The sequence below is a fragment of the Arachis hypogaea genome, chromosome 11, assembly GCF_003086295.3.
Source record: "Arachis hypogaea cultivar Tifrunner chromosome 11, arahy.Tifrunner.gnm2.J5K5, whole genome shotgun sequence".
NCBI classification, from domain to species: Eukaryota; Viridiplantae; Streptophyta; class Magnoliopsida; order Fabales; family Fabaceae; genus Arachis; species Arachis hypogaea.
Window position 1 is genome coordinate 51,421,308 of NC_092046.1, and position 11,879 is coordinate 51,433,186.

General features: G+C 27.3%; 1 protein-coding gene across 1 annotated transcript; it reads left to right on the forward strand.

The window, feature by feature from the left end:
• The first annotated feature begins 571 nt into the window (after positions 1 to 571).
• Positions 572 to 11,641, forward strand: LOC112721357 (uncharacterized). The gene is made up of 7 exons (XM_072205999.1): positions 572 to 832; positions 8,547 to 8,698; positions 9,103 to 9,187; positions 9,629 to 9,733; positions 9,806 to 10,576; positions 10,809 to 10,895; positions 11,005 to 11,641. The coding sequence occupies exons 1-5, from the start codon at positions 572 to 574 to the stop codon at positions 9,968 to 9,970; spliced, it is 768 nt and encodes a 255-aa protein (XP_072062100.1). The 3' UTR covers positions 9,971 to 10,576; positions 10,809 to 10,895; positions 11,005 to 11,641.
• Positions 11,642 to 11,879: the final 238 nt, after the last annotated feature.

Here is an 11,879-nt window from a genome sequence, read left to right on the forward strand (position 1 = left end):
GGTCTTCACCATCCCTTTATTTTGACTTTAAGGAAACTTACTATGAATGATTTCAGGAACAAAACTGCTGCAGCAACCCAAGAAACTTGAAAAATTGCACGGCCCATAACATGCAAGCCTTATGCGACGCTAGGGAGTGTAATCCATACACTTTCTTCTCAGTCTATTCACAGGATTTATGCAGTAAATGAGCAGGAAGAATTGGTTGGAGTCATCACTTTGAGAAGATTCATTTAAAGAAAAAACATTAATAATAATAATAATAATAATAATAATAATAATAATAATAATAATAATAATAATAATAATAATAATAATAATTCAACGACCTCAATCCAAAATCCATCTAATACCTTCTAATTCTTCCGATCCTGCATATTAATGGCATCATCACAATCTCAATTTTAAGACTCTATTTGGTGATTTGTCGATTGAGGATTTTTTAAATCCTTGGATCCAATATCGATCTTCGTGACGACGATGAACTCAAAAGCGTCACAGGATCACTGGAGGAATTACTTCAGGAAGGCGAATTCCGACATATATATTCAGCATTATTGACAATGCCATCATGGTGGCCGCTTCCGATTGCTCCAAGAAATTCAAGCTTCGCCATGACGCCATTGCCGAGCTCCTCTTCTCCTGTAGGTTCGCGCGGTGCCTTGGATGTGACCGAGTTGATCTCACCGTCGATGGAGGCAATGGCAAAGATGATTGTGGTGGTGGTGGTGGTGGTGGCGGCCGCTGTAAGAGCGTTGAGTCCGAAGTTGAGACGGGTGGGAGTAAAGAGAGCAAAGTCAATAGCAGCAGAGTGATAGGAGAGAGTGGAGAGGTCAAGAGCGTGTTTTTCTTTTTCTTTTTTTTAATAAATACAAAACGACGTCGTTTTAGTCTTTTTTAATGGTAAGGACGAAGGAAAATTACTTTAGGGACTACTATGAATCCCAGAGGACAATTTCGAAGACGAATTTGAGTAATTATTAACTTTAAGGGTCACTTTGAGGCTCGAGTGCAAGTTCAGGGACTACTTTGAGACCTATCTCAAATTTAAATTTTAGAGACTAATTTAAGATATGAATATAATTTGAAAAATCAATCTAAATATTAACTCAATTTTAGAGATCAATCTAACTATTAACTCTCATATGCAGAATAATAACTTTGGACTCACAATCTCTAACTATAAAATCGTTCTGAATAAATTTAAATTAAATTTAAATTATGTCAATTGTCTTATGTGAAGAGGACTAGAAACTTAGTTGCACATTTTCTAGCAAAAATGGTTCGTATCATATCAAACTCTATGTGGTTGATAAAGACTCTTACAAAAGTTTATACCCTAATCTTTTTTGATTTCATGGCTAGTTGTGATTAATAACAAAACCTTTATCCTGTTCATAAAAATTAAAACCCAATTGTCACTATGCTTGGTTCAAAGTTTCATATTAGTAATATGCTTGAAAATTTTTTTTGTCCTAATATGTTTTAAAATAATAATACATAAGTAATTATTTTTTCATAAATAAGTTTTTTTCTTTAATTTTTTTTCTTTCCCACCAGATAAATGTTTATATAGAAAGTTAATATAATATTATAATATTTATTCTGATAAAGCCTCTAAATTAATAGATAAAAGAAAATAAAAGTAGTAAAATATAACTAAATATCTATTGTTATGAAAGATAATTTTATACTTTGTTTTTCAACTTTTATAACTCTAACAAATTGTAATTATTTTACTAATGTGCATAAAAATTAAAAAAATTTTTATCTTACAATTTAAAAATACATGTTAAGAATATTATATTTATTTATTAAAAATAATTGAAAATATAACATTTTTATATTTTTAATATATTAAATATATCAAAAATATAAAAAAATTGATTATTATACTCTTAAAATGTACCTTACTACACAAATTTACTAAATCTAAAATTAAAATATACACTTATTTTAGATGAAAAAGAGTATTATCAATAATGTCAATAAGTTTTCTGACTTTTAGAAACTTGATTAACTCTTCCTTTAAAACAACTTGAAAAAATCTCCCAACAAAATGTTGTCATTCCTAAGTTGAATATAAAATCTCAAATTAAATAGTCAACACACTTAGTGTCTTCTCTAATTTTTATCATATTTTTTGTATAAATAATATATGAGAAATATTATGTGACCAACAAATAATTCTTAGAAGTACCCAATAATAATTAATGTGTACTAATGGAATTTTTATTATTTATTTATTGCAATCGGTGATAACATCATAGTATTTATCTAGTTCTTTTTCTTGCATGTTCATTGGCTAATACGGGTTTTATTCATAAGTAGAAAGGTAAGAACGTATTTTTACAATCTTACATGCTTGGGATTCCGGTATTATTCTTGTTAAAATTAGTGTGTTAGTATGGTATTCTAGTTAAATGTATGTTTATTATCTTGCATGATGTGTGTATGTCTATATATTTTGATGAGGAGGCCACTCAGATGAAAACGCCTAAAACGTCTTTTTTTAAAGATGTTTTCATGTTGTGTTTTAATTGGTTTCTGTATAATTTATTCGGTGTTCCTCATCACATATTATTAAATTCCTCAAAAGATTTTCTTTCCAGAAACAATAAAAAATATTTAATTTGGACTAAAACAAAAAGGTAATAAATTAACTATTAGATTTTTTTAAAAGATTATTTACATAAAAAAATATATCACATTCATCAATATATATATATATATATATATATATATATATATATATAAAACAAGCTCTTAAAATTTTTATAAATAAAAAATAATTAATTTATATTCGTACAATATATAAAATAATTACTATATTATTATTATATATTAAGATTCACTAATTTAAATTTTCTTTTTATTTTTAATATAAGCATTAGAAATAAATAAAATTTTTATAACTAAATGTAGTGTAACAAAATATATATAATATTAATTAGTTCTTAAAAAATTCTAAAAAAATAGTTTCTTTTATTTTAGTAAAATAACTATTTATTAAAGTAGACAAATTAATTATTTTCTTCTCATATACAGTTTTTTTAAGACATAAAAGTAATTAATTAGGACATTGGTTAAGATAATTAAAGTCACTATTTCATTAAATTTTTAATTTAAAGAAAAATCCCAGTTAATTTTGGTATAGAAATTTCGAATTTGAAAACATTAATAAAAATTATGTTGAATTCTGATTTATTTGATTCTCATTTAAATTAATCACTACATAAGTTAAAGTTCTGTTTTGAAGTTATATTCGAGCTTTAATCTGATTTTTAAAGTTTCAATTTACTTAGTTTGATTTTTTAACTTAGGTATCCGTGACTCATATTAGGGTTTTAAGTGTTTAGTTGAAAAAAAAAAGTAAGGTAAAAAAGATTTCAATTGTCACATCAAACAGTCGCTAGAATGTATAATGTAACAGTCGTTAGTCCATCTCAGCATGTCGTTAACGATTTTGGGAGACAGTGACAAAAATAAGATTAGGAACCAATGTGAGTCATAACTATTAAGTTGGGAGACTAAATTGAGCAAATCGAAATTTTTGAAATTAGATTGAAACATAGTTGTTAGAACCGAACCAGTGATCGAACCGGTCAAGCTACTGGTTCACTGGTTTATTGGTTCAACCGATAAATCACTGGTTGAACCGATAAAACCGGTCTCACGTAAATATAAAATATAAAATAGTTAAAAATTTAAAATTAAAATTTGAAATACATATCTTCACTAATATTTTATGAAGAATCAAGTCTCAACTTCTAAAAATAACTAATATAAGAAAATCATAAAATTTTAATACTACAATGGTATCTTATTTTGACACAAGAAAAAAATAATTAATTCACAAAGTCTATCATCTAACTATAATATCAGTAGATTTTAACACTAACATCAAAATAAATAACCTTAATCACAATACTAGTAATAAAATAGATCAAGTAAATTAATAAATTTTTAGTGAAATTTATATTTATATTAATAATGGTATATAATTAAAATATAATTAATTTTAAAAATAGAAAAAACAAAAATTAAATTAAATTAGATATTTATGTATACTATATAAATAGTATTTGTCAAATATAATATTTAGAAGTGCAATGGCTAAGTGGCAAGTAAAGGTTGCTTTTACTCCAAGGTTCTTGGTTCGAGACCTTGTGGAGACATTTTAAAAATTTTTTCAAGTAAAGGTTGCTTTTGTTCCAAGGTTTTTGGTTAGATCGGTTCACACTGATTTTATTCCTTAAACGGCCCGGTTCACTAGTTTTTTGGTCGAACCAGTCGGTCCAGTTCGATTTTTACAACTATAGATTCAAATACGAACATAATTTCAGAGACCAATAAGTATTATCTCTTTGTTGACAATTAAGTTATTTTAATGGTAATTAAGATCTAATAATGGTTTATAATAAAAGAAGCATTCTTTTGCAACAATGAACCTATAGTAGTAGTTAGGGGTGTTCATAGATTAGACCATATCCATATAAATCCACAGTATTTATCCGTATCTGATCTGTAAGATGATCGGATTGGATCGAATCGGATCCACACTCTAATCAGATAGAAGTAAATATGTTTACAAAAGTAAACAAAAAAATTATTGACTTTTTTTATAAAAATAAATTTTTTTAATATTTTTTATTTTATGGATATATTTGATATATGATCCAAACATAAAAAGTGCGAATATCGAATTTAATCTAATGAGTTTAGTGCGGATTGGATCGAAATTTCAGTCATATCCCATCTGTAAACATCCCTAGCAATAATAACTAAAAAATTATAATGATTATATTTTTAATTAAGAGGAAGTGCAACAAAAAATACTAAATACAAGAACATTTAATCAAATATTAAAAGAAAATTTTACTTTAAAACAGTTGGACTTTTTTTACTCATATATATATATATATATATAATGTAATAATAATAATAATAATATGATAATTGTTTTATATATCACACAAATATAAACGTTTTTTTTTTCTATGATCTTAAGAAAGGTTTTGTAAATCCCTAACCTTGTTATCGATTTTTGTAGTGTTAGCCCTCATATTATCAATTTGATTCATATATAATTCGGATGATAAATTATTTGGTGACATACTTCCTTTTTTACTGTGATATACTTGTTTATTATTATTATTATTATTATTATTATTATTATTATTATTATTATTATTATTATTATTATTATTATTATTATTATTATGTACATTAAAAAATAACATGCCAAATTATTGCCATAACATAATAAAAGTATGGAAGTTTATCATTCTTCTCTAATAGAGAAAACAAAATTCTTTTCAATAGTTTATTTAATGTTTAGTAAAATAAAAATAAATTTTATTAGAATAAATTTTAGTACGAGTTTAATATTTTTATTCATCATAAAATATTTATAGAATTACTCGTAGATAAATGTTGGAAAAAAGAAAAAAAAACATGATTTTTAATTTTATTTTTAAATAAACTTTATCTTAATTTTAAAATAAACTTTAATTTTATTTTTTAATAATATTAATTTTTTACCGTATATAATTATTCAATTATTTTTTAATCATATATAAATAAATTACTCTTAATAAGACTTTTTTGTGTTATTCAATTATCTATTTTAAAAAATAATTAATTATTAAAATAATTAAAATTTTCACAAAAAAATAATAAAAAAAATTATGAACGAAAAAAAATTAACTATCCTAATAATTTTTTGTATTTTTATTCATATTTTAATTATAACATAAATATAATTTAATTATATTATTTATAAAATGTGACTATAGATGTAGATAAAATTTAGTTATATTACTTATATATAGTTTCATTGTATTGATGTATTGCTTATAAAGTTAGATTATAATTATGACAAAAGAATTATTCTTCTATTTTTATATGTGTGACTAATTGGTGGTGTTAAAATATTACTCTTAATTATAAATAAGGTTTATAATTTAAAAAATTAAAGACTCAATTAAAAAGATACTAAAAAAATGATGTTAAAATATTCTAACTCTTTAAAATATTCTAACTCTTTAAATTAAAAATTATTTAAAATTTAAACTCAATAAAAAATTATATTCAATGTGTTTTATATTAAATATATTTAATAACCTATTATATCATATTAGTTGAAATTAGTTTTTATAATGTTAATTTTTTAATAACACTTTATTAGAAAAAATCATCTTTTGAGAATTTTTTAAAAACTAATTAATATTATATATTTTTTGTTACATTACACCTTGTTATAAAAAATATATTTATTTCTAATGCTTATATTAAAAATAAAAACAAATTTTAAATTAGTAAATTTTAATCTATAATAATATAGTAATTGTTTTATATATTATACGAATAAAAATTAATTATTTTTTTATTTATAAAAATTTTAAGAACTTGTTTTATATATATATATTTTGATGAATGTGATATATTTTTTTATGTAAATAATCTTTTAAAAAAAATCTAATAGTTAATCTATTACCTTTTTTGTTTTAGTCTAAATTAAATATTTTTTATTATTTTTTGGAAAGAAAATCTTTTGAAGAATTTAATAATATGTGATGAGGAACACCGAATAAATTATACAGAAACCAATTAAAACTCAACATAAAAACATCTTTAAAAAAAAGACATTTTAGGCGTCTTTATTTGAGTGGCCTCCTTTTGATGAATGATAATATGTTTCGGATTTTTGTTATAATTAATGTTTTGAAAAGTAATAAATTTATATCTTAGACATGAATTTAATCTAATCTATTTATTGATTGTATGATAAATAAAAAAGTAAATGCATGACATATATTCTTAATATAACATTTGGTATCAGAATTTAATCTCTTTGAAAAGTTTAACCATTTGAGAGTGTAGATCATGGCTAGGACAAGCACAAGCTACAATCTTATTGAACAACATTCATCTCAGTATCCATCATTCCTAGATGGAACCAATTAGGAATGATAAAAAGAAAATCATTACTGAGAAGATTGATAGAGTAAACAAAGCTTTTGATGAAGAGAAGCCAAAGAGTGAATGGACCAATGATGATTACAAAAAAGTCTCATTTAATCATAAAGCTATAAACTATCTTCATTGTAGCATTACATAAAATGACTATATGAAGATATCTATGTGCAAAAAAATCAAAGAAATTTGGGATAAACTTAGCATAACATACGAAAGAACTAATCATGTCAAACAATCTAAAATTGATAAATTAGTTCACAAGTATGAGTTATTCCAACCGATAGATAATGAAAAGATTGAAGATATGTTTGGGAGATTCTCAAATATCATCATAAAATTGATTTGGTTGGAAGAAAAATTTTCGAAAGAGATATTGTGAGCAAGATACTAAGGAGTCTTACACATTCCTGAGATTCCAAAGTAAATGCAATTCAAGAAGGATAAAACTTTGAAGAACTCATCTATGATCAATTGAGAGGTAATGTAATTATATATGAGATTACTTTTCTTAATAAATTATATGGAGAGGAAATGAAGAAAAAAAGCTTAGCATTAAAGGCAATATCTTACAAAAAGAATGAAGATGATGATGAAGACGACCAAGAAGAAAAGCTTGCACGGTTGTTAACGAAGTTATATAAGATAATTGAGAAGAGAAAATCATCTTCAAAGGACAATCCAAGACAAAAGAGCTAAAGTGCTATGAATGTAATGAGATTGGACATATAAAAGCAAAATGTCCAATTCTTACAAAAGGAAAGCGGGATAAGAAGACAAAGAAAAAGCAACAAGCCTATGTATCATGGGAGAATGATGCAAAATCCTTCACCTCCACGAATGATGAAGATGAAAGAGACAACGTAACCTTTGCTTCAAAGTTGATTTTTACTACAAGAAAAAAGATTTTTAGCGACAAATTTTTAGTGGTCATAATATTATTATCATAATTTTTTTAAAACCATCTTTTAGTGGCAATTGTATATTTATCATTAATACTATAAATTTTAACGGTAATTTATACTATGGCCACTACAAAGAAATTAAAATTTTAAAAATAACAACAACCTTAAACTGCTAAACTAAAAATATCTTGACTGTGGGAGGCTCGTTTCACACAAACTACTCTCAGTGCTTCATTCCCTCTGAGAATTCTTCTTCTTCACCGCTCGAATCTCTTCCAAGTTTTCATATCAATGTTAATCGCGATCTGAATCCTTTTCTCGGACAAGCTAGTACTATTTTTGATTGAAATGTGAATCGCGCTCTAGTCATCAGGTACGAGTTTCTTAATCTCCTTCTCAATTCTGATTCTTGTGCTCCCAATTTGTGTTCTATCGCAACATGATGCTTTTCCCCAATTTTTTTGGTTCAATATACATTGCTGAAATTCAATTGTCAATGTTATTCTGAATATTTATTTGGTAAGATGAATTAGGATTTTTAGAATACGAAATTGAGCTTGGCAATATCTGGTTCCACTTTTAAGCTTTGATCTTTGTAAATAAGCAGAACAATTAGACCATTAATTAACTCCGAACACCTCTAACACTTTGATGCGTGCACAGATCTGGAGCAGGGGTTTAGTGTTAGGAGTCTTGGTGTTTGCTCTCGTCTTCGTATTTGTTTCTGCAGATGATGTTGTTGTGCTCACTGAAGATAACTTTGAGAAGGAGGTTGGTCAGGACAGAGGAGCACTTGTTGAGTTTTACGCTCCTTGGTAATAAAATAAAATAATCACCAATTCATTTTTGGTTCCTTTGTTGATTTAATTTTTACCTTATCTAGGGTTTAGTTCAATATATAGTTTGAATAGAATGTGTTATTATCATTTTTCTCGTTGATTTTTTAGATTAATAGATGTTTAACTTTATATTCTTTGATTTGATTCCTTTAATATAGGTTATTAGATGATAAGATCTCTGTATAATTGACACTAGAGAGAATGAGGGTACCAACGAGACTTTTTTTGTGCCAATTGAAGGTTCTGAGTTCGTTATATATATAGTTGCCAGGTTTTCACTCTGTCGGGTGATTCATCATGGCGATCCAGCAAAGATAAAATGAACATTTTTTTTCTAATTCTTAATCTGTGTTTCTCATACCACTTTTTTGTTACCATAGGTGTGGGCACTGTAAAAAGCTTGCCCCTGAATATGAAAAGCTCGGTTCCAGCTTCAAGAAAGCCAAATCTGTTTTAATTGGCAAGGTAAGCAAGCACAAGTGGTGTTTCTCACTTTCTCTATATTCAACACCTTTCTATAAAATACTATGAACTGTGTACAATTCCTCTGTTTCCCTTACAAACTATTCATACTCAATTAGTCATTTAAATCATGTTTTTTTTATTTATTTATGTTGTGCATGCGGTTGAATTAGATATGAGAGCGTTCAGTGAGCTTAGGAGGTTAGAGTTGTTCTTCAAAGACGAGAGCAGGCATGGCGTTTCCATTTTTTTTATCTCTATGAGCTTAGTCAGCACGTTGGAAATGTATTGCTTGGATTGTAAGTGCTTTTCTCATATCTCCGATGAAGCATATGCATTTTAGGAATTTATATATGCACAAAAATTTTTAAACAAGATATTCTCCTCAGTGATCTTAATGATAAATTAACTAATTTAATTATTTTGGAATTTATTTTTATATAGGAGTATTTCATCAGGCATATAGACGGATATGCTTTGAACACAGCAAGCGAGAAGGAAAGAGTAATTAACTATTTAGAAGTAGCCATTGAACACCGGGTTTGTGAGGTAATTAAACTCTACCAATTACTCATAATTAACTAGGTACTTAAGTAATAAACCATGATTATTGAAATGCAGGGAGTTAGGCTAGAATTGTGTGTAGACAACAAAATAGGGTTGCTTCCTGACATAATAAGAGTTCTGAGGGATTTATATAGGTATATACAACATCAAAAAAGGGAAGTACTACTAGATTTGATTTGTTTAGTTGGGCCTGGTGAATCAATCCTAATTTCACCTTGATTACCAGTTAAGACATCAACCTTACCCAACTTAGTGATGGCACTCATAAAGGCATTGTTAAATGCTGCTTCATTTGATGCAAACAAGTTTACCATTGACTTAGTCCTTGGATCTGTGAAGAGCACTTGATCAGAGGTGAAGAGACCCTTTCCTTGCTGCAAGTTCTTGAAGTATTGGTTGTCAAACTTTTGGAATGTGACTGGGTCCATGTTTATGGCAATTCTTGGATCAACTTTAAGTGGACACACTTGTCTAAGCTGGAATGCATATTGTAGATTCAAAGATGGATCAATTCTATTTCTTGGGTTGAAATTGTATATCCTATTTGAGAACATCCCACAGTGAGAGAATCTAATTGTATGTGCTCTTGATATTCTCAAAAAATCACATTTTAATCATACATCTAAAATTAATAATATATAAAAATACATATTTAGCATTTTATAAAGATTACTCTGCTACAAAAAGGATTTATAGGTGGTGAAGATCATAAGGTCAATCTTTGGGCAAACTGTATATGGTTACTTACTCTCAAGAGTACAAGTCTCTTCTTGCAAAATCTGTGGATTTATTGTATAAAGCTGAGGACATTACCATTTGACAAAGGTATTCATTATTAGCTTCATAGGAGTGTATGTATATATAATATTATTATTATGAATCAAATATTACCTAGATGGACCTGATAATTAATTTCTCTTGTTGCATGCATGTGCTGTGTGTATGTGATTTATTGTAAATAGCATCTAGATTATTCGTATAATTAAGATATATAATGTACATTTACTATCTGAGGAATTTCAGATTTCAGGATCTTCTAATTATGTTTTCTGTGCAGGACTTTAAGTTGGATGTCACAATTGGGCAATATGAAACTTAAGCTGATATAATAGACCTATGGGCATTGAGGTTCTTGATCTCCCAGGTTAGTTATTACTTATTACTTACCTTAACACAACTATTGCGTTTATTATGTTACAATGCATAATGCAACTGAATTGATGTGATATGTGAATGGACTATGGAATGAGTAGGGGTTGCTTTCCGAAAATTTAGTGAAGACCATGTATATTTCTTTTCTTGCTTCCGCTCGTGCATTTTCGATTAGAGGAGGCTCATGGGAAATGATAAGCAATGCAGTTCAACTGGATACATGAGAAATGAGGGTTTTTGGTGCACCTAGATGAGACCGTTTCTGTTGATTTTTCAAAGATTAAAGATGCAGTTGAAGGCCTGAGCAGGGAGATACTCACCATACAAGCCATATGTGATGAGCAAGCTACGACTTTGCTTCTCCACAAATACAGTGTCATTACAGAATCACAAGGTCTTTGATTCATGATTTTCTTTTCTCATTTATTTTTAAATTCTTAGATCAATTGCTAAAAATGAAAGTTAGTAGGCTATTTTTAAATGTACAATTTTAGATTATAGCTACATTGATGTAACATAGTTATAGGCTTGTAGTATTTTTTGTTGTTTAGATTTGTAACATAGTTTATTACTTTTTAAGAGATTTGAAAACGCACAACGACGCGTACGCGTCCATGGCGCGCACGCGTGGAGTACGCGCACGCGTGGATATGCCAACGTTGGAGGTGATGACATGTCACCATGTCATGTTTTTCTATGCTTATTCATACAAGAAATTGATGATTTGTGTTTGAATAATGAATGCTTTTATACTTAAATGGTATATTTCCTTGATCTTTTGATTTTATAAATTTTGTAGGAAATAAGAAGAAAAAGAAGCAAAAAGCACAAAATAAGCAAAAAAAAAAAAAGAAAAAAAAAGAGCTTTGGGGCACACTTTGAAGTTGGAGCACACTTTGGAGGCTTAGGCCACGCTTTTAAAAGCATGACCCATGACCAAATTAAAGGAGATTGGCAATCAGCACACAAAGCTCCG